We start from the raw sequence: 24,782 nt of genomic DNA, 5'->3' as shown, positions 1-24,782 counted from the left end.
ATTTTAAGAAATTGTATATCTTCAAATGTTCGATAAAAGTGCCGACTTATTCCAAATTTTTTGTTGAGTTTTTGACGATTCTGATATTTTGAATTTTTTTGTGCTAGAGGAGATATTTGCCAAAGCAAATTTTAAAACTATGTCCAAAAATATTGGCTAGTATTGCAAATAGTGGTATAATCAATTGTCGAGGGAAATGCAATAGTATTAAGCTCATCATGGGAGACTACATGATGGATTCTTTTGTATTTAACATATCCATTGTTGGAGCAAACATTGTTTTTGGGTGTCCTACAACCCTTTGCTTTAGGTAGTTAAAAGATGTACTTCATAGAGCTATTTATGCTTCTCCTCTCATAAGGTAGAAATTTGAGCTTGAATGACATGTAAAGATTCCACATATGGTGAGATCTCCCTATGTTCGAAAGATGCCTAGACTAGATGCGGATAAAGGTGTGGCTAAATTATTTTCATTGGAAGTGCAACCAAACATTCTTGCATCACCTAGTTTGCAAGAAATTATAGCTTGGGGAAGAAAAATAGAGATGATACATTTCCACTCATTGGGTAGAAAATTTGAGCTAAGAGAATTGCACGTAAGGGTTCCACTTATTGTAAGATCTCACTAAATGGAAAATATGCCTAAACTAGACGTGGATAGGGATGTGGCTCAATAATTTTCATTGAAAGTGTTGTCTCATGGTCCAATTCTTAATTAGTGGAGAAGTTCCAAGATCTCAACTTTTCCATAATTTCAGCACTTTTGACCAAGCTCCAAGAACATACCATAGCAGAAAAGTCTTTTGGGAGAAAATGGGCAAACCAATTTTTTTTTCTAATGACAAATCGGTCTCTCAAAAAATATTAAAAATGTACAAAGAGGAGAGGAAACCTACAATCTTTAAATTTTTAGGCATTTTAATAGCATAGAGATTTAGGGAGAAACTAAAAATGAGAGGTAGGGATCTAGCATGGTAGCCCTTACTATGGTCAAGGAGCAATGCTCCTCATGGAGGTCTAGAGGTGGTACAATTTTCCATAAATGCTCAACTTTTTACAATTTTAGATTTGATTCACAGTTTTGATTCATTTTATAAACTAATAATATAATATAACATTACTGCTTTTAGTTATACTATATATATAAAAAAGATAACATCCTAAACCACAAATTAGAGTCAATCGTAAAACCCTATATAAATTAATTTCTCACAAAAATGCTTTAGACAAGAATTATTTAGTGGCGAAGACAAAAACTCCATATAGCTAACTATTCGCTCAACAATTGAATCATAGAAAACATTAGTATAGGTTTCCCAACGAGATAAAATTACTTTTAAACAAATGACAAAATATAAGTTACGATGTCATGTCCCATTTTAAAATATAATCTTAATAATAATTAAATAAATAATAATAAGAAAATCATATTCAAGTATAGAAATAAGAAATAAAAATTACATATTTAATATATTATCAATAAAATAATATTTCAAACAATTAAATAATAATAAATTTAGTATGAATAAATAAATAAATAAAATTAAATAGAAAAGAATATTGATTGATAATAAATACCAAATAGATAACTAAGAAATAATATAATATAAATTTACTAAATCTAATAAAAAGTCAAGAGATGTAATAAAAAGATGAGACTCTTTAAAATTAAGGTATAGAAGGGAGGGGAGTTCATTTTAAAGAGTAAGGAAGAAGAGAAGAAGAGAAGAGTTAAAGAAGGATTATTACAAGAGGAATGAGAAGAAAACAAGTGACTTTTTTTCAATGATGAAAGGATGTGACTTTTTGAAAGGGTTGTGATTATGAATGGTTGTGACTCTTCAAAAAATATTTCAACCTTGAAGAGTTGTGACTTTTCAAAAGGATTCTGATTATAAAAGGTTGTGACTTTTTAATAGTATTGTGATTATGAAGTATCGCGACTTTTTGGTAGTATTGTGACTATGAAGTGTTGTGACTTTTCAAAGGATTTTGATTGTGAAGTGTTATGACTCTTTCCAAAGGATTATAATTATGAAGGTTTGCAACTCTTTGAAAAGGACATTGACGATACATAAAATATGGGAGGATTAAAAAACAATTATACCTAAGAGTATTGAACTACAAAACAATCAGAGAGAGAACATAAAGGAACTAAACTAATATATATTGAATGTTGGGAATTGAAGTAATATATTCTATAAAGGATTATAAAATGAAAAACTAAAGGGACTAGAGGCATGTTCATTTGATATGTTTATTTCATAAATAAATATGAATCATTTGGTAGATAAAATTATCAATATCAAGGATTGAGATGAGAACTTTATAGTTCTCATAGAGATCAAGAACTTGGTAGAGGGCATTCATTACAATGTTGAGTTTCTTTCAATAAAACTCAAAGATTAGAAGGCATTCTTGATTAAATGTCGGGATTTCCAATTGGAACCCAAAGAGATTTGTAGAGAATCTCTTAGAGACAATATGCATATGTTAGAGACAAGAGGCTTGGTTAGAGGTGGGATCTCTACCAAGTATGTATTGTTAATGAGTTCACTCATTAATAGAGATCCCAAAGGTCTTAGAAGGCGCTCTTAATATGATGATTTCTTAAGTGAGAGTTATTCTCATCAGAGGGTTAGGTAAATCTGAGGAGAGCTTCCTTCAAAGGATTAGGTGGGTTTAGTATGGGAATTAGTACTCAGACGATTTAATAATATTCATCTTGTTAATTTCTAATAATTGTTTTATATTCATATATGTTTATGTTGTCATTTCCATCTACTAACATTTGTTACAGGTTTTAAGCATCAAATAGTCAAGATGGGAGGAGGGGCATTATATACCAATCCTAGTATGGGAATGGGTATGGGTTTGAGGCATCTAGTAAAAGTTTGGGTTTGTGTATATTAAAAATAATTTAATTTGCAAATATTTATCAAAAAGATATATTTATAAGTTCTTTCCAAATGAATTAAAAGTAAATATAGCGTGCAACAAATAGTGTAAAGATTATCCCCCATTTCCCATGAAAAGGAAAGGTTTTGAATTGTATAATAAAAACAATGTCGCAAGATAACAACTAATTCTTGTCTTAATTTTTTATAACCTATGCAAACCCTTGGGCCTTTACACATATAGTGCATGGCACGGGCAAACCTACATAAAAATCCTCATAATCTGTAAAAAAATATTTGCAATCATGCATAAACCCTACTGTGTGAAAAAAAATGATAAAAAAAATACTTTTAAGTGCCAAAAAAAAAGGGGAAAAATCAGTCAACATTGCCAGTCGACAATTTGTATTGAAAATTCAATTTAAATAGGAGAGAATCATGGAATATGCCATTTTGTAATTAATTGCAGTTATTTTACAACTTTTGCTTTATTGGAACAAACTTCAGGAAGTTTTAACGAGAGATCCCAGAATCGCCGCGATTCAGGCCATTCACCAGACATCACCATAAATCGGTCCCATTAATCGGCTAAACCACTCAGTTTTCTTAAAAATATATTACCATTAACAAATGTTGTAGTTGGATACTTTTTAACAAGGATTTATTATGCGAACTTTGTGTCAATTATTCTTATACATGCCAACACGTGAGTATGACATGCAATCTCAAAGTGCAAAGTAAAACAAATCTAAACTTATTGACTAATTTGTAGCTTCCAGAATTATGTTCAGTTTGTCAGTCCCTTTTGACGATTAATTGAGTTATCTTTATGAATGGAATATACTAGAATCATTGGTTTTCCTTGTCCATGCCAAGCGTCTGCATCTTCAGCACTGAACACAACTTGTCCCACTGGTACTCCAAGTGATGCAGGTAGACCAGTGGCAATAACTTGATCTTTGTTTGAAGATGGATCCTCAAGCTTGCACATACAATTTAACAACATAATTGATGTGAGAGGGTTATAGAATTATAGAGTAAGGACGACAGAGAACAGATTTGAGAGACTGTTATTAAACATAGTCTCATGCGCAATCTCAATGATAGTTAATGTTCTAAACTATTTTAGATAGAAAGTATTTGCAAATTCTGTATCAACCTGAAGATGTAGAAGCTGATCAAGTGTCTAGGCTCAACCATTTTGATAGCAGAATGGCTATCAACAAGTCCTTCCTTAACCATGTCAACAACAATCTTGACAACACTTGTACCTGTCCATTTGCCAGATTGGCATTGTAGCATCCACAACTTGTTTTCCTGTACTGTAAACTCTATATCCCGAAATGGCCTAGCAAGATGTTACACATACCATTTTACTTCACAGTTACAGTTACACTAACAGTTATAGTTACACATATATTTCATGGATCTAAATACATTTACGATTTGATGTCATTGGTTTTATGGATCTTACATACATTTATAATTCTACATATCTATGCCATATGATCCTATGTTTTCTATTTACTTCAGCTAAAATTTACATTTTACTATGTGATGGATTTATGATTTATTTTCCTTGTTTATTTATGTTAGCCAGAAATAGTTGATGTTGTTATAGTGTGTTTAAGTTATATTCAATAAAGGGTGCATGAAATAATTTTTAAATCGTCAAAATCTCTAAATTTCAAGGGTTTTTTCATTTGCTGATTCGTAGTTGAGTCATAGCCAAGTGACGAGTCGAGTTGGCTGTGCCAAGTCCGAGCTGATTCCTAGCTTGGAAGTATGGTTTTAACACCTTTTAATGCTTCTTTGGAACATATTTTAAGATATTTTATGCCGTTGATCTGATGCCAATTCGCTGCCGAGGCAAGACTGCGACTTATTGTCCTTTACAATCAAATTCGCTGCCAATGTTGGAGGTATTCAATCGCTACTTATATGTGCAAAATTTAGTGTCTTTGTGCCTTCTAAATGTATATTAGATCACTTACACCATTGAATGATAGCTTTCTGCTTGTAGCTGAAATTATTCGCAGTCTTGCAGAGATGAATTCACTGCCGATTGGTGTTCTCTCCCACCCCCACAAACTCTTAAAATTGTAACACCCAAGGATTTTATCCTTATTCAAGTAATGGTCTGCTGCTGTTGCCACAAAAGAACCACCTATAAGGTGAGATTGCAGCCCAATTTGGAAACAATTGACCGTCAGAATAAGGGATTAGACTATTAGCTCAGATCTGCCACCTTCCAAAATAGCTCACTTCCTTTGGTGCAGAGATCTTCCCCACCAAACTAGTATATTTTGCCACCTCTATAAAAAAAACTAGATCAGGGCCTTTTCTGCTAATTCAATCGAAACCAAAAATAGTTTCAAAATTAATAAGAATAGAATAATTTTAGAAAATAAATTTGAAAATAAGAAGAAAGACATGGATGTATTTGAATTATTTGAATATGAGACGCAATATAGTTAATTTTCTCAATATTGTTTCAATTTTGCAAGTATGCTAAGGTATCTAATTTTGGCATTGAACCTGCGGCTGGGGCAAAAAATGCCTTGTTGAGTCTGAGTCTCAACATTATTCATATACCTTATCTTTGTAATTGCATGAACTCATAATGGGTGCAACACCACATATCTTGAGAAAATTTTCAGATCTAACAAATAGTGAGAATTGTCTGGATACAGATGGGAATCATCTTGGAAATAATTTTAGTATGCAGTTAAAGTAGCATGCCTTCTTTTGCCAAGTACAAACTTGTGAGATCGAATTAGGGTCGATGTTAAACCCTGGAACACATGATTCTTTGCTTATTTTATTCCAAGTATTGCAATTCTAGTCTATCAGCTAGCCATTCTCTTTGGTTGACCTAGTGGATGTTGTTGTCACTGTATTAGATATATGTGACTTGTCACTATATTAGATATATGTGACTCAGATGTACTTGCAGTGGAATATTATAATACATTACATGCAATATTACCTTATCCATTTGAGCTTCCGTGCATCCATGGTCATCAAAGATGGCTTTGCCATTCACATAGCTTTTTTTTGTTCTTTTTCCAAAGTTGCATCTTGATCTCCATGCTCCAAAGCACAGGCTTAGGTCCAAGGAGGAAGCATGGAGATAAACTTCATTGCAACTATCTAAGTGCTTCTGCTAAGTGTTTCTTAGTCCACTGACACACTGCTTATTGCCGGACTTTAGCGTAGTTGCAAGTCCAAAATTGCAATGGCAGAAATTCGTTATTTCTTTTGTATTTTAAACTGTTTGTGAGTGAAATATTGCATTATGCAGGCCACATTTTCTTTTTTCAAATTTATATAGTTCCAAGTTCTCTTTTCTGTGTTCTTATGATACAGGTGGGCGTGAATTTTTGTGACCTTTATTTATGTCATCTTGTAAGTACATTTATATCAATTGTTTGCTTGATTAGCTTATGAATGTGTCATTTCTGGAAGAGTTTAGAATTTTTGATGATTGTATATTGTGGTTCAGCAATTTGGCATTCTTTTTTATTATATCTTCTGCTCGTCTTGGTTAAAACAAAATGTTTCTAACGAGGAATCGTTCAGTTGGCTTCCATGTCCTTGCTTATATCCTGTTTATTTCAAATGATTGTGTTCATATTCAATTCTTTTTGACACTTTGCTTGGCTGGCTTGCAGATTTGGCTTTTGAACTGTCAAAAGACACTTTTACGAATTTGGAGAAAGACAATGTTCTGGCTTTCTTGGAGAGGGCTTGGCCAAGACTTGATGCATGGTTTAATTGGTTCAATACAACTCAAAAAGGTAAAGATTGTACTTATTCATTGGCAATCATAATTATCTAAACAACATGCTCTTTTTGATGTTTAGAATCAGCATCTTCTTCAGGAGTACTACATTTAGAATTTTCAACGTTTCTTAAAAAGAACTTCATGTATTGTGTTCCTATATTTTTCAATGGTAGTTATTACATGCATAATAAATAACAACCATAGAAAGTACAAATAGGCTTCTTTCGTATTTATTAAATGAAAATGGCTTCCATGAATTACCAAAAAATTTCAAAGCCAAGTAAAAAGAGTTGCCAAATCTGAAAGAGTCTCTTGGTGTTGTTTGGTTTTGGCATGTGTAAAACTCAGCTTTCGCATTGATTTTGATCAATCTAATAATTGTTAGTAAGGTCATTGTTTTGGCTTATCAGTAGGAACTGAGTTTTCCCCCCACCAAAGAGAAAAGTTGTTTGTTCATGGTCCAGCATTTGGATGAACTATTTTTGCAGATTACCTGAGGTTGAACTATTACAGGAGAAAATGTGAACTGTCCTGACTGGTGGAGGCTTTAGTTTTGGAAAGAAAGAAAATGTCACCTTTGGCATGCTATCTAAATGGTAATCTCAGCGCAAGGCAAAATGTGAAGACAAGGTTTAGAAAAGCACAATTGGTGCAGGAGCACCTTGACATTATTCTAATCCTTTATTTATATTAAATTTCAAATGTGGTCCTTTTGTATCTAAATGTAAAAGATTATGTAAAAGACTGTAAAAGCCCATCAAAATAAATTGTAATTGTGCAATATTGCAAGATTCGGATTTTGCAATGGTGCACCAAAAACCAAAATGAACAGTCATGAAGAATTTGAAGAGTTATGCTTGTAACTGCCTAAGGAGAATTATAAAGGGCTGCAAGTCGAATGTGAAAACAGAACAGCAGAGGTGAGAAAATGTAATCAATAAAAAAAAACCTGTGGCTTCCGTCTTGCCAAGCTAGGCAAGCCAAGATTCTTTGTATCAAAAATTGGAATTACAAGAATTTGTTTTATGTTAGAGTCAGTTGGATGTGTTCAGATTTCTTTTAATGTTTTCGATTGTGGCTTGCTTATATCGGGCTATATATGAGTACAAGAAACCCACTTTTTAGTGAGTTGTACAGAAACAAATTCCAATTGATATTGGTCTTGTGGGTTTGTCTTAGCATTTAGTAAATAAAGGTCCAATCTTGTGTAATCAGTTTTCAAGAAGCGGTCTCCAATGATTATCAGTTTAATTGTCTCGAAGATTAAATTTCATTTTGTTTAGATTGGTATCAATTTTTGTTTGCTGAATCTAAATTTGATTGGTCATCGATTTGTATGGAGAAGATTCCATCAAATCTCATTGAGTCGGTTGGATTCAAGATCTAATCCAGAATTGTTTAAAATTCTGATTTGTTGTTTAATGGTAACGGCCCTGATAATTGGAAAGTTGGATTTAAGTTTGTCATTGGGCTTCATAGATTGGTCATAATAAAATATGATTCATACATTGGAGTATAGTATTGGCTGTACTTTGGAATGTGAGTCGATTCCAAGGTCGGTTATTTGCAAAACCAGATTGAAATCAATTTAATACGGTACTTGGAAGGAATCGACTTCTAATATGTATTTAACCGGTGAATGTTCCAATGATATGTGAATGAAAGAGGATTGATTTTTAATCAATCTTGCAAAATGAATTCTGATTTGAAAATTAAGGTATCTCCTTTAGTATTGGGTAATGAATTTTGTTCTGAACAAACCATTTCTTGGTTTCAAAAGATTGTGTCAAAACATTTAACGCATTTTGAATGACACAGTGCAAGGCAGGAGAATCCCCAAAGTAGATGTCCTTGCCCCAAAAAATAACCACACAATGGAAGATAAACAATAACACAGAGATTTAGATCCAAAATAGTGCCAATTGTCATCATAGAATCATAAAATTTTCATCCAACATGCCTGGCTGTAACGCCTTCCGGATTACGGCCAAATAGATGAGCAAGTTATAATAATAGTTTTGCAAGATCTCACAAGAGCCAAACTCTAGCCAGCCTAGACCCACAATTTGGTAGAGAACTCCAAGGAGAATCTAAACTTGTGCTTGCAAGCCACCAAGAAACCTTGTTGTTTCCCAAGCCCACACTTAGCTATTAACTTAGCTAAACTTCACTCTTCTTAGCTACTCCATCTTCTCCATGCTAAACTCCATCATGAATGATCCCTCTAGACATCCCAAGGCCCTCTACTTATACTAAACCAAGCCACAGGTCGGCCTAACAAGAAATATTAAAAAAATACTCATATATGAAATAAACCCTCAAGCCACAAGTCGACTTGGAAACAAACATTAAATTCATGAAATAACTAAACACTTAGGACAAGGCCCAAGTCTACAATGCATAACTAACTCATATGACAACATAACAGTACGTGCCCTTGGGCATAGGTCTACGTGCCATCCAACGATCCAAATTCAAGAGCGCACATGCCAACTCCCTCGGGTTGAAGCTCAGAAATACAGTCTCCAAAGTCTTCTAGTAAATCAATAATACACGACCAACAATCACCAAATCGTCTCTAACTCCAAGACGATAACTCCAAACTCTATGTGCACTTAGGACAAGGTTCCCTAATATGCCTTGAATACATCTCCAACCGTGGAAACCATAGGTCAACAAAATCCGAGCTCGATGCTCTTGCATCAGACTCCCCAAGTAGATAAAAAAGTATGTCCCATACTTTGATGCCAAAGAAATTTTTGCAACCAACTTCATCTTCACCAATGGCTTCCAATCCATCAAGGACAAGAGAGCCAATCTTCACATCAACCATCTCTGTTTCATCCATCCAAACATCAGAATCAAATGAACCTCAACAACTCAATCAACATGCTCACTCCCAGGAACAAAGTGAACATAATGCTTCACTGATAATTCCTGCAACTGATCACAACCAACAAAAGTAACATCCTCAAACATGAAATCCATGTCACCAACATCAAATAACTCCAAAAACAGATCAGCAACATTTAAGCTCAAATCCACGGTAAGAGCAACATGTAAATCCTCAGCCACATCAGTAACTAGTTAATCCATACCAGCAACATCTAACTCTACATCAGTAGCAACAATAGAGTCCTCAACCATATAAGTAGCAACATGTGAATCCAAAACCATATCCATATTAGCAACAATATGGAAATCAAAATCAACCATATCAGCACTAACTGGTACATCCTCAATCATTTTAGTAGCAACATATGAATTGAAATCCATATCAACAACCATATGCACATCCTCATCCATATGTAAATTCTCATAATTGGCAATCTCATTGTTCACAACAAGATGCTTTGCAATTTCCATGTCAGAAAACAAATCTTCTTTCCAGTCTCAACATGGTTAGGAACCTTCTTAGCAACAACCACAAGTTGCTCTGCAGGTTTCATATTAGACTCCACAAACTGATCAATAAAAGCAACCACACATACCTCTTCAGCTTCAGCAAAGTCATCCTTTACTTCTTCCTCACTAGCAAAGTGTCTTCTACTTTGAACGATCTTCTTAATTGGCCAAAGAACTCTCCTTTTGATCGTTAAACTCCAACTCTAGTAGCATATAACTTTCTTCTACTTATCTTTAACTCATTTAGACAAAGTAGTATCCAGTCGATCAAATGCCTTAGTTATCTTCATCTCCACCACATCACCAAGATCTGCAATCATCCTAGGGTCCAATCTTCTTAGAGGCATCTTCCAAGATCTTCACAAACCCTTTGCAAGAAATCTCCAGCTAGATCCAACCTTCACTCAACAAGATCAACTTGCCATCTTCGTAACCATCTCTTCATATCAAGATCCATCTGCAAGTCCTCTACAATTGTAAGATAGAACATGTTCTGCCACCCCACAACCAAGATATCTAGGACTCCAGAAAGAACAAACGACCATAAGATCGAACTCTGCTCCACAAGATCAACCTCTAGCTCTGATAATCTCCAACTAGATCAAACCTTCGCTCTGATACCAGTTGACACAGTGCAAGGCAGGAGAATCCCCAAAGGAGATGTCCTAACCACACAATGGAACATAAACAATATCATAGATACTTAGATCCAAAATAATGCCAATTCTCATAATAGAATCATAAGATTTTCATCCAATATGCCCAACTGTAAGACTTTTCGGGTTATGGCCAAATACATAAGCAAGTTACAATAACAGTTCTGCAAGATCTCACAAGATCCAAACTCTAGCTAGCCCAGACCCTTAATCTTGTAGAGAACTCCAAGAAGAATCTAAACCTGTGCTCGCAAGTCATCAATCAACCTTCTTGTTTCCCAAGGCCACACTTAGCTACTAGTTTTTCTAAACTTCGCTCTTCTTAGCTACTCCATCTCCTCCATGCTGAACTCTATCACGAATAATCCCTCTGGACATCCCAAGACCTTGTACTTATACTAAACCAAGCCACAGGTCGGCCTAACAAGAAACATTAAATAAATACTCATATTAAATAAACCCTCAAGCCACAAGTTGGCTTGGCAACAAACATTAAATACATGAAATAACTAAACACTTAGGACAAGCCCCAAGTCTACAATGCATAGCTAACTCATATGACAACATAAAAGTACATGCCCTTAGGCATAGGTCCATCTGCCATCCAACGATCCAAATCCAAGAGCGCATATGCCAACTCCCTCATATCGAAGCTCGCAAATACAATCTCCAAAGTCTGCCAGTAGGTCAAGAATACACGACCAACAGTCATTGAATCGGCTCTAACGCCAAGACGATAACTCCTAACTCTATGCGCACTTAGGACAAGGTTCCCCAATATGCCTCGAATAAATCCCCAACTGTGCAAACCACAGGTCAACAAAATCTGAGCTTGATGCTCCTGCATCACTGAAATATGGTATCAACTTGTGTATGGAATTCTGTTTTGGGGGGAGTGCAGTGTCAGTTTTTATTTATGGGAATCAATTATACAGTAAGTTTGGACATCAAAATCAAGCTTATTGTCCATGGAATGATGTCGTTCTGATTATGTATAGAGTTCATGCAAATTTGATACATTTAGGATTTTTTAATGACTCATATGGTATGATATCGGTTTTGATAGAAGCAAATGCATTGTGAAGTTCAATAAAACGGTGTTTTGGAATATAACTCTTGTTGATTTCCTGGAATAGGGAAGTGATGTTGAAGCATGGTTGAAGAGATATAGTTGGCCTCTTATCAGTTATTCTTTTATGATTGTGAGATGATGTTTAAATATGGAGAGTGCTCTTGTGTTGAAACTTCTTGAGTTGATGAATCCCTTAAGGAGGGTTCCCTAAGAGATAACTCTGCATCAACAATCTTCCTATGCAAAGCCAACAAAAGTTCCACTGATCATGAAGTATTGAAGCAATCATGCCTATGGATTGAATGCTTTTAATTGTGAAACTATGGCATCAGTTTGTGCTGGCAAAGCCGGTCCAAAACTTTCCTCAAAAGTGGCATTGAGTGGAGCAAAGTTCTTATTATGAAAAACCAAGAATATCAAAGGCTTTGCTAAGATCAAAACTTTGCAAATGGTCTAGTGATCAATGCCTAGAGTGAATGAGGAAGGCCCTTAAAAGTGCCAATCCCCAGCCAAAACTCCAACCAAGTTAGAAAAATATGGCATGAAACGATGAAACTTTGCATACTAAGAGAATGGCAAAATGTCTTGAAAATTCAGGAAAACATAGGGTATCATCATTAGTAAAGCTTACCAAACTCATGAGTGTTTTAATTTAAATTATGGCATAGAAACAAAGTGGAAAGACATAGTTTGAAATTGGAGTTGTTATGTATTATTTTTTTGTGTAAAGTGTTTGTGGGCATTGGGGTGGCGATAAGAATTGGCTGGTTGACAAATGTGTTTCTGTAACCATTGAGTCTTTTAAATAGATTGTATTTTGTAAAATAGTATAATTTGGATCAACTTTGATCCCTTGCTGACCACTTGTGGTCTTATTTCATTAATAATTTCATGTGTGATGAAGATATATTTTATTCCTATATCTGGTATGCAGTGGCATCTCTATTATTAACTCCTATTTATTTTTGGAATACCTCAAATCACTTGGTAGGGGGTGAACTAGTGGTCTATTGACTTGAACTCTTATATCAAATGAAATGTAATAATTGACTAATCACATGCATATCTTTGATTATAGAAGCAATATTAACGACATAAAATATAATCAAACCAGAATAAAAGCTCATCGCATAACACATGTTTATCAGTGAAAAACTGTAATGTCCCCATTTTTGTCAGTATCAGAGTTACATGGATTAGCCTATTAATGTGATTCTCGTAGGCTAATTATTACGGATAGAGGGTCTTCTAAGGTAGTGGCTTGACTTGGGAGGGTCTTATCTTCTCCACAATTCAGTAAGCTACAGGTTGGTCTTTGTTTGGCTCAGATTGGACTTCATTTGGGCTTAGTTTTGTGTACTTACTATTTGTGGTAAGTTGGTGTTGATTGAGATGGACCCTTTCTATTCCTGGAAAGTGCATTTGGTCACATGGAAAAATAATAGGTATGACTCTTATTGCAAACGACATATTTAAATGATGAGTATTTTGGGAATTATTATATTTTTAGTGGCCAAATTATTATTAAATAATTAAATGATTTATTATAAAGTTATACTTTAACTTTATAATTTCACTTAAGTTGAAGGTTGAGTTATCAGTGGAAAGTGCCATTTATTAATTAGTTAAGCCAAGTCAAGTTAGAGAATCTAATGGAAGCTTCTAATTAAGGTTGTGTGGTGAAGTTTCCTGAGTCAAGTTACATTTTGGCAACAAAGGGAATCTGGGGGTTATAAATACAAGCCCATTAGTTGAGAAAAGCATGCTTAATTATTTATTTACTTTTGTTGACTTTGTGGCGTTTTCTGAGTTTTGATTTTCATGCCCTTGCTAAAGTATAAGGGTGTGAATTCTGGGTTGTTTCATTGGATCTACAACTAAAGTATTGTAGACTCAAAACTGAGATTTAATTTTGGGATTGCTTTGCAAATAGTTGCTGAGGTAAAACTATTTGCTAATTTCTCCTACTATTCTAACCATAGTAATGAGAATCATGGCAATTTATGCGATTTGGTGATTCGATTCAAGCCAAACAATTTTTCGTGAATCGGTGAATCGAATCAGCGATAAAGGGTTTATGAAATAAGTTACTAAATCTCAAGGGTTTTTTAAATTGGCTGATTCATGGCCAATTTGATTCTGATTCATGGCCGATTCACGATTTGATTCGGCCTTGCCGATTCCAATCCAATTCCGATTCTCGTTACTTTGATTCTAATTGTGTCTAAGGAGATCTGCGCTGCTGAAGGTTATTGTTTGCATTTTTGAGAAGATCCATTATAGTCTTCTACACCAGCTTGCATTTGCATATTGGAGGGTCAATCTAGGCATATTTCAGATTGTCATTTTTCATCTAGAGGCCACGTTTGGGTATTGCTAATGTCTACAACCATTGCCAAAGCTGAGAAATCAATCTTGGAGGAGGGACGCTATTTCTCTGGTGCCTGCGATTCATTTTCAGGAGGCTGCGAATTATTAAGGGCTGGAAATGCATAGCACAAGGCCTGCGTTCCATATTTCTTGGCATTGTGAACTGTTACGACAGGTCTGCATTTTCAGTTTGAAGGTCTTGGTCTACATTATAAGCTTGCGATCTGATGTTTTGGAGCCAGCGGTTTGCCAAAGGCTGCCATTACCATAGAATTGAGCAGCGATCAGTGAAAGAGAAGAGTGTATATGCTATAAAAATCAGGTGCCATTAGTTGCATTTGTAAATTTCAGTTTTTCTAGAAGTTTAATAAAATTGCATGGTGGAATTTCAGTATCAATTGTCCAATTTGATATTTCCTTCAACTGTATTTTCACATTTCATCAAATAAATGTGAAGTTCAGTATTTCTTTGGTGCATCATATATATTTTCAAAATAACTATCTTTGCAAGAAATTGGTGTTAGATGGTATATTCAAATTACTAGCAACAAGAATGCTAGGGGCACATATAAATCTGAATATTCATGACATAGACAAGGAATTAGCAGAAACAAAGAAAAGATTTCATGCATATTGCTAGTTTGATAGTTGAGTCAGGTGAGGGACATTACAAAAACACTTGAAGGGTGAAAACCACTCTGAAAATCAACTCCATTATGCCTCACTAACTTCACTGGTTACAATTCTGGAGCATTAACTCCGAACCTCACTGGCAATACAAAAGTTTTACTGACTAAACCCCCACGGAGAGCGTTACTGGCTACATTAAGAGTACAAATTCTTTCACAATGTTAGGAACATCAACCACAATCAAAGAAATACAAATCAAAACAAATATAGAGGATTACTCTGTTTGTCTACAATTCATTCAGCACAAACTTAACATTCTGAAAATTGAAGTAAATCTGCAACAACTTGAGAAGAATTACGTTGTACCAAAGACAACAAACCCTCAATCATAAAATCTCTCAGAATGTCACCTTTTTCATATTAACATACAGAAAAGATTTTCAATCTGTTAGCCACAGATCAATCAATACTAATAATATATGTTTTTGGTTGTTATGGAAATGCAATTGAAAATTGATTCTCAGATACTTGTAAGAATCAATGATGGGTATTTTCAGCGAACTGCCAGGTGCTTTGTAGATGTAAGAGTGACACTTAGATAGAGTCACCTTTTGTATAAACATGACATGAAACGAAAGTTACATCTTTCTACCAATATTATGTGCAACATATTAGTTTTGAAATGTGTTTTTACTCATGTTCTTGAATATTGTATAAAATCAAATACCCGGTAAAGAGTAAACATTTTGGTGTCAGCTAATCGCTCTTGGAGAGCTAAAGGAAGGCAAACAACAAGGATAGTGAAATAATTGGCCATTCATTCGACCAACCCTAAACCCTAAACCCTAAACCAGAGACTAGTGGCTAACATTGACATTGTGGATACCAAGGAAGAGATCTAAGAAGATTAGTTGGTAGGAAACTTGGTTGATGTGTGGGAAATTTTGGTTGATGAGGATGTGCAACAAGAGGCTTGAGAGAGGGCAGTCCCGATAGACACTGTACTAGCCAAACTCACGGTGCTCACTCTAGTCTATGATCTTTTGGAAAGCCTTTTGGCTCATAATTAGATTGAATTACAAGAACGATGGAAGGAGACACAATGGCAGCAACACCTACAATAGATACAATGGTATGACAACATGAATCAAAGTGAGGAGTGTGACGCAAATAGATGTTGTACCTTCAACAATTTCAACAATTAATATTCTTGTATCAAACAAAGACAACAAAAGATGTACTAGAAAGTAAAAGAAGAGAGAGGATAAGTATCAATGAGAAAATCTCTCCAAATCAAGAATTAGAGTGATGACGACAATGGTTACAGAGAAGCGCTAAAGAGTCTCAACTCCTGCTACAAAGTAAAAAGCCATAGTGTTAGCCAGAGTCGTAGTTGTTAGAGGTGGGAGCCCACCGACAATGAAGGTGGGACACAATGGACATGGCACGAGTTGGATGAGATTGCTTGGAGCCTACCACTTTGAGACAAGGTGGGAGAGGATCTTGCCAAGCAATTAACTAATCCGTCCCTAAAGACAGTGACAAATGAGGAAGATTGAGAGTTCGACTCCACACCTACACACGATGAAGACAACATAAAGAGAAACCTCAAGAGTAAGGGAGTTGAATTATTCTAAAACACTCAGTTTGGCGTTGAAGAAAGGAGTATTGGTACTAGGAGGTGACCAAGGGGTGGCAGTACAATTGAGATACATATAAAGTTAAACATAGAATGTACCATTAACACCACAATACCAGTAGGCGAGGAAATGGTTTCTTTTATGAATACCCCAAAATTAACATGCGTACATTGACAATATTCCAAGCACTTATAGAAGGGTCAGTTGGTTGGAAACCAACCAACGCATTCCCTCACCTCCTAACCACCCAACCCGACTAGCTTAAACAAGTACTAAACATAATAGTTACTTTATTCCGACTACATCTATCCCCCCAAAAATGAAGTCATCTTCTAGACGACTACTGAACAAGAAAACAACAAAAAGAACTTTGACTTCAAGAAGAAGAGGATGGGAGGACATCCCTATGCTCAAAGCTCCCCATAGCCGTTGCAGATCCCTTTCAGCTGTCTCTTGTTTTGCCACAACAACCTGCAGTACCCTGAAAGCGTCCATCTTCTTTGCTTCCGATGTGACGATCATGCTTTCCAATTTAACTTTCTTTGTTTTCCGTGCTTCTTGCATTGCAACTTTCTCAGCTTTCCATTGATATTGAAGATTCTACCTTTCCAGCCCCCATGCTTTAGCCAGGCTTTTTTTTTTTTTTTGTGCCATTTTCCCTTTGCTTTTTGTCATCTTCCTTATCTCCTTTGCTTGCAGTACCTTAGGTTTCTTCTTTTTGGAATCAATAATGTTTCCTCTGCTCGGGTTTCCTATGCTTAATTTCACCATCGTGTGTTGGTGAATCGATTCCAAAATTTCTTTAACTGTTTGTATATGCCACCTGTACCAACAGTTTCTGTGACGTGACTACTTGTAACAAACTTCCACATGTGGTAATGTGGTACAGACTAGGCGTGTATCTAGAAAGCCACCGTACGACCCTAAGCTTCCTCCTATCTTGGAACTGATAAGTACGGTTGTTCTTCTTTTCAATGCCTCTTGTATGAAGTTTCTGCTGTAGTATGTGTACGGATGCTTCTCCTTGTATTGACCTTTCGTCCTTTCCCTTTCGTACGAAAGCCATATGTACTTCCTTTTGTGTCCCTTGTATGAATGTCGTATGCCCTTCCTTCTCTACCTCTCTTACGGATGTCGTAATTACTCCTTGTTGTGGCACTCATACAGATGCTTCATGTACTGCTGCTTGCTGTACGTACATTTCCCGCTTTACCTCTCGTACGGACGACCTTCCTCATACGGATGTCCTTTTTGCCGCCTCCTATATGGATGTCATTTTTGCCTCCTTCCGTACAGATATCGTTTCCTTCTTCCATACGGATGCCTCCTCCTATACGGATGCTTCTTTCATACGGATGCCTCCTCTTGTACAGATGCGTCTTCCTTTCGTATGGATGATGGCTTAGGCATTTCTTCCCTTGCCTTTGGTACGGATGCCTCCCATACTCCCTCTATTGCTTGCTGTACGTACGCCTAATGTACTGATAATGCCCGTTTGAAAATGTCGTGCTGTACTTCTCTTTTTGCCTTTGGTACTAATGCTTGGCGTACTTCCTCTATTGCTTGCCGTACGAAATTCCCATGTACTAGCCTCTGCCGTACAGATGCTTGCTGTACATCCATAGGGGTGTTTGCAATACTAGTTGCTGCTGTACGGGTGTCTTCTGTACCTTCGTATGTACTGTCTTCTTCCTCTGTACGGTGCCCTTCTGAAAAGTTCCCACGCTTTCCTCCTGCTGTTTGGATGTTCGTACGATTGTTCCCTCTTCTTCAAGATGTACGGCCAGTGCTTCCTCTGGTATGACCACTCGTACGAATGTCTCCTTTCATACGGCCTCTACTTCCTTGTCTCGTACAACTCCTCGTACAACCTTTAGTATCCTCTCGTTGGTTCTGTCCGTACTTATTCCGCTCGTATGGTTGTTGGTCTCCCTCCGTACGACTGTGATTCCAGTATGTGTTAATATAGCTTTATAAGACTTAGGGTGGAGATTTATTTCCTCTCCGTTACTTTCTCCTTCTATACTTATGAAATAAGTAGGGACCCGTTCTTTCCTTCATATGTTTTTAATTTAGACCCATTGACGAGGCCTTTTATCGGTTTATTATCTAGAGCAGATAATGTTATTGCCCCATTCTCCTTATACTTCGTGGACTCCTCCGGGTACCTTCCTTCCGACTGAGATTCTTGTATTTGCAACATATTACATTCTCCGTAGAAAACTTCATAGTCTCCCATTTGCCAGTGGAATAATCCATTAAGGGAACTTGTGTCGTCGTCTGAGCATTCTCCTAGTTTGAGCACCCCTTCCTCATCCGGTTCTATCCCTTCATAGTCTTCTCCTTCGGAGTTTGATTCCAAATCCTAACTTATTGACTAGGCCCTGAGATCTATGATGTACTTTCTTCCTTCAGTCTCAATAGATAGTGTGTTTTGTTTCCAGTTATGGGTAGCTTTTGCTGCGACCAACCATCCCCTACCTAATAAAGCATTGTACCCTTTCTTCTCTAAAGTGGTAACCACAAATTCTAGAAAAAAATGTTGCATACCAACTATGACTTTTGGTCCCATTAGTGTTCCTATACTCTTGATTCCATGTTGGTCCGCTCCCATTAGTTGAAATGTCGAGGCCAGAGTGTAGGTTTCCCTATTTCGCTCCATGTTTCTTCTGATAAGACTTTTACACTGGAACCTCCATCCACAATAGTATCTGAGAGTTTGCACCCCAGTATCTCCATCTCTACTACAGTTGGTGTTCTCCCCATCCCTATGGTGAACAATGTATTGTCTTCTGTACGTACTTCTCTCTCCTCTTTCTTTGAGGTTATCCCTTTTGGGTTTGCTCCCTATGTTAGTGCTACCTACAGTTGGGGTAGTGTTTCTAATAAATCACCTATTTTCACTGGGATAGCAATTTCTAGTACTTGCCACACAATATTCGTTACAACACTATTTGAAGTAGGCTTCTCTGGCTTTGTCTTTCCTTCCTCTCTCATGCTATCTTGAATGTGTTTCTTTTTTTCTTGAAATCTTTCGGTCTCTGTAGTAGCATCCGAATAGGTTAATTTTCTGGCTTGCATCTTGGTGGCTGCAAGAATCTCGCCTTCTGGATCATCAATCTCTAGCATATTTACCCCCTTTTGTCTTGGGCAATTTGCATCCTCATGGTTGCCTGGCCCACACCATTTGCAGAGCATCCCTCCATTTTGTCCTCCTTCATTTTGACAATCTTGTGCAAAATGTCCCCATTCATTACATCTCCTACATTAAATCATCGGCCTCCCCTTGGAATCATACTGGAGTGGCCATCGTTGTGTTGTTATTGCTATTATTGTTACTTCCTCTCCTATTATTTCTGTATCCTCCCGGTGAGGCTTCTGTATTTGTGTTCTTCGACGGAGTGGAGGGAGGTGTTCATTGCCCCCCTTGGGTCAAGAAGACTTGAGTGCTCCTTGTTTTCAAATTATAGGGGCAATCTTTAATTGCGTGCCTCAATATCTAACAAATCTCACAAAATGCTTTCTTCGGGCATGCTCCTTTAGTATGGCCTTCATTTTGTCGCTCAGTACACCAAAGTTCTCTCCCTTCTTTCTTTTCTTCCTTACTCCCTGCCACTTCTTTTAACAAACGCCTCAGGTCTTTTCTCAAGGCTTGAATGGTTTTGGATTCTTCTTTACTCTCCTTCGAGCTTTCACTTGAGCTTGCATGCCTTCTTGCCTTGGAAGTTTTACTCTCGCTTTCTATGTCCATGGAATGGGCACATGCATCCCCAAAGGTTGATGGTGGGAGTATCTTCATCTTTTTCCTGAGGGATGGTGTTAATCCTTCGATGAACCATCGTTTCTTTAGTCCATCTGCCGGCTTGTTGTCTAGTTTCCCTATCAACTCTTTCATTCTTCTACTATAGGCTTTGATGGATTCACTCTTCCCTTGCCATGTGATATAAATCCTCGTTACTATTTCATCATCATCCCTCAGGAGTTTGAATTCTTCCTCGAAGGCTGTGCGGATATTATCCCATGTGTTTTTCTTTGCTACCTCTAAATCGGTATACCAATCAATGGCAATACCCCTTAGTGTGGCCGGGAAAGCTTTTAGCGATTTTGCGGCGTCATTTTTTTCATTCGCTTGCCATATTGTTATACATGTTTTACAATGGCGAGTGGGGTCCTCCGAACCATCCCTTGTGAATCTTGGTGATTTTTGTTTGTCTATTGCCATTATGTGAGTCTTTTTCCCTCTTGGTGGAACACTTCTTCCTGATGAAACTCTTCCTCTTGATGGAACTTGTCCTCCTGATGGAACACTCCCTCTTGATGGCCGAACTCGTCCTCTTGATGGAACACTCCCTCCTGATGGAACACTTCCTCCCGATGGAACACTTCCTCCGGAAAAAACTTTGCCTCCTGATGGAACACTCCCTCTCGATGGAATACCTCTTCCCGATGGAACACTTCCTCCTGAGGGAACACTTCCTCTCGATGGAACTCTTCCTCCCGATGGAACTCTTCCTCCCAATGAAACACTTGCCGATGGAACACCTCCCAATAGAACTCTTCCTCCTGGTGGAACTTTGCCTCCTGATGGAACACTCCCTCCCAATGGAATACATCGTCCCGATGGAACACTTCCTCTCGATGGAACACCTCCTCCCTTTTGGAAGTTCGCTGTCAAGGAGGAACTACTAAAAGTATCCTCATCTTCTTCACTTTGCTCCTGTCGGAGATCTCTCCCTCTAGGTGTCTTTGGATTTTTGTATCCCAACTTCCTTGCTGGTGACTCCGAGATGACCAAATTTTCCATACCTTTGATTATATGCTCAATCAACCCTTCTTGGATTCTCGTGGAATCCCCTTGTCCTCCCCTCAAGTTACGACATCTCTCCTGTTGCTGTTGGAGACGTAGTGTCCAAAAGGCGACTTCTTCCTTAGTTTCTTCTCCTTGTACCCGCGTGGGATATATGTTTGGAATCAGGGACATGAATCAATTTTATTGTCTTTCTCTTTTACTCGTAACAAATTGCTTGCTAACAGGTGAGGAATCTCTCCTAGGAGATTGTACACTGCTGGTGGCACTGGAAGTTCATTGTGTACCGTACCTTTAGGGACCGTTCTCTCACGGGCTTCCCTGCGTACTTACTGATCGACCGCAACTTCCTACGCTGTCCCCAGATCACGTGTCAACTAATCTTCCTTGGTTATTTCCTCCTCTTCTCGTCACTATTTATTATTTGGATGAGCGGTACAAAGGCCCTTCCCATTACTTCATCCTGTTGACCTCCAAGTTCGGACTTAGGCAACGACGCCAAAAATGTAGAGTGGAAATATCACTCAAGTTCACAGATACAGAGATATGCTAATCATACACAATAACGCAATTGAGATACATATAAAGTTAAACATAGAATGTACCATTAGCACCACAATACCAGTAGGTGAGGAAATGGTTTCTTTTATTAATACCCCAAAATCAACATGTGTACATTGACAATATTCCAAGTACTTATAGAAGGGTCGGTTGGTTGGAAACCAATTGATGCATTCCCTCACCTCCTAACTACCCAGCCTAGCTAACTTAAACAAGTACTAAACATAATAGTTACTTTATTTTGATTAGGACGCAGGTGGACATGTGAAGAGTTATTGTACGACCATAAAGGAGGCTAATGACAAGGATGATCAAGACTCTTAGTTGAAGGCATTCCTTGCAACCCTATGAGGAATTCTCATCAACTAGCACAGAGACTTAGTGAGAGCATAAATATCAACAAGGAATGAGTTGAAGAGCTTTCAAAGAAGAATTTAAACTATTGCGAGATGACAACGAGAAAGTGGCAAAAATCTATAACATAAGGAAAGAGTAAGAATATGTGAGCCTACTATTATAGGTTGAGAGAATTGTTTGGAAAGTTTGAAAACTAACCAGTTGATAGGTTGAAAAACAGGTGGTTTATTGAAGGTTTAGTTCCCTCTCTATAGAAGAAAATGAAAGTGGTACCCCTTTCTTTGTACACAAACGCCTACAATTAGGTGATGGACAATGAGAGTGAGAACAAGATGTGTCAACAAAAGAGAAAGGCCAGTGATGACAATGGTACAAATGAAAGCACCGACAGAGAATCCAAGATTGTACTAATGCTCATAAGAGACATGACACTAATGATGAAGGAGCTAAGAGATGAGAAAGAAAAAGAAGGTACCAAGCATGGTAAGGAGTTGTGATGCACCAATGACAAGTTTGAAGGCCACACAAAGGTAAATTGTGAAAAGAAGTCCTTTTACAACATCTATCAAGTATTGGGGCACTCCATCAAGGAGTACCCGTACAACTTAAAGTCTTGTGCAACTTGAACGCTAAGAGCACACAAGTACTATTTACTCAAGAAAAGCAGGCAACTTGGCCAACTACATCGCCAAGGCCAGCTACAAACTTTATGGCCACGCCAAATGGATATCACAATTGGCGATGAATAACAAGAACAACAATAGTAACACTCCCAAAGGTTGGATCTAGTATGACGTAAAGAGGTGACCTATGATCCAATATCAAAGATGTAATGAGGGGGGCCACGTTGCGTAGGTCTGTGAGAGAAGGCAGGGGAGTGGAAGTTTGTTGTGCAAATAGTGTGGTTTGGAAAATCGTAAGGATGTCCAAAGAAAAAAGGAGTGAACATAATTCAAAGGAGGTACTAGGGATCACTAGGCTTCAGGCCAGGAAGGTGGCATACCCTAATCCTTATACGAAGAAGGAAAGGCTGAGGGAAGTCAAAGCCGATATTGAATGGGAGATCGAGGAGGAATAAAACACTTCACATGATGCTATGGGTATGCCCCTAGAGTCAGTCTATAAAGAACATCATTAGAATGATGTTGCAAGCCACCATACTCGTAGGTGTATTGGATCTTTTGGAGATCATGCCACAATTAAAGGTGGCCATTACCAATGTAGTTTTAAACAATACAAGCGACCATGATAATTGCAAGTTGACAGATGAACAAAAAGGTAGTTCTACAATAAATCTGATGCTGCTTACAGTAGCTGTTGGGAGGAAATTGATTGTCGTAGAAACAAAAATAATAGGGTGAAAAATGTCAAACACTATGGTGGACATATACTGATGCTTTCAGTTTGTGTGCAGACTTATCTAGTTCCTTGGTTCACCAAGTACAGGATAACATTTCTACATATCAGTCGCACATGTATCTTCTTTCAGTTTCGCTATTTCATATGTTCCTAGTATATGATGTACACATATTTAAGAATGATCAAGTCAACACTTTTAGAACATTGTGACTTCTACTTGATTCACTCCTATAACATATGTTGACATTGATCCTATACAAAGTTCTATTTAATAGTGTCACACATATATCTATCAGTCACTTGTGGTTGAGTTGCAATATTAGTGTTTTGATAATTTCGCATGTGATATATTTCAATGACGTCTCAACATGCAAACAAGACCTTTCAATTGATGATATTAATATTTTAGATATGAATGAGATTTTCATTCAAGGATGGCATTTTACATGGTTTTGACACACAAGCACTAATAGTGCTAGATGGACTTTATGATGATTTTTTTATTAAGCACATTTAAATGTGCTTACATCTTCTAGCACTTATCATTATTTCTTTTTATATAGCACACTATAATGCTATCGACTCATTGAAGGTTGATGTTTAAAGTGTTGACCAAGTGCTAACCTAATGAGTTTCATTGTATGGCTTTTGCACATAAGGTTTGACTTAAGTCATGACCACAACCCTGGCTAATCATGGTGTATGTACATGCCAAGATGAATATGTAGGGTTTAACAGGTGATTTTGAGTCGGATCAAAACTAATTCTCAAATGTGATTGTATCAGGTTAGTGATGTTTGATTGGTTGCTATGCTGACATGGCACCTATGGACACACTCATTATGTCTATTTGAATTTGAAATCCATAGTTTATGTGAATAAGGCAGTTCTCCTTTTCTTAGGCTGTCCCGGACTTCAAAAGGCGTTTTAATTTCATTTGGAAATGCAAAATAACTAGGGCAGCATCATTTGAGCTCATTTCATTTTATCAAAACCTATTCTTGGTTTGCCACCGTGAGAAAAATTAATGGTTACAGGCGGTTGTCAGATCAGCTCCAACTTGTGGGTTTTGCGCATGATGAAGTGGAGACAATATTGTTTTGAATGGTGGGTAGTTTTACAGGTTTCTCTTACAGATTGTTTGGAGATTTCCATGTTCCTAATTTTTTGACTCTTTCAGCTCGGTTTGGCTGTTTTTGTAGGTAGATAGTATGTTGATTTTAGTTTTTTGGCAATTAATT

General features: G+C 37.1%; 1 protein-coding gene across 4 annotated transcripts in view; it reads left to right on the top strand.

Annotated features, from left to right (window-relative positions):
• Positions 1 to 24,782, top strand: part of GCS1 (glucosidase 1) — a 233,206-nt gene that overhangs the window by 118,850 nt on the left and 89,574 nt on the right. For all 4 annotated transcript variants that reach the window (XM_089819056.1, XM_089819057.1, XM_089819058.1 and 1 more), the window contains exon 13: positions 6,572 to 6,697. In XM_089819056.1, the coding sequence (XP_089675182.1) occupies positions 6,572 to 6,697 (126 nt within the window). The remainder of the gene's footprint in view (positions 1 to 6,571; positions 6,698 to 24,782) is intronic.

This window comes from Cupressus sempervirens, chromosome 3 (genome assembly GCF_028749045.1).
Source record: "Cupressus sempervirens isolate cs-2001-9-10 chromosome 3, ASM2874904v1, whole genome shotgun sequence".
In the NCBI taxonomy this organism is placed as follows: Eukaryota; Viridiplantae; Streptophyta; class Pinopsida; order Cupressales; family Cupressaceae; genus Cupressus; species Cupressus sempervirens.
The sequence above is the reverse complement of the archived record's forward strand: the minus strand, read 5'-3'. Positions and strand labels throughout refer to the sequence as shown.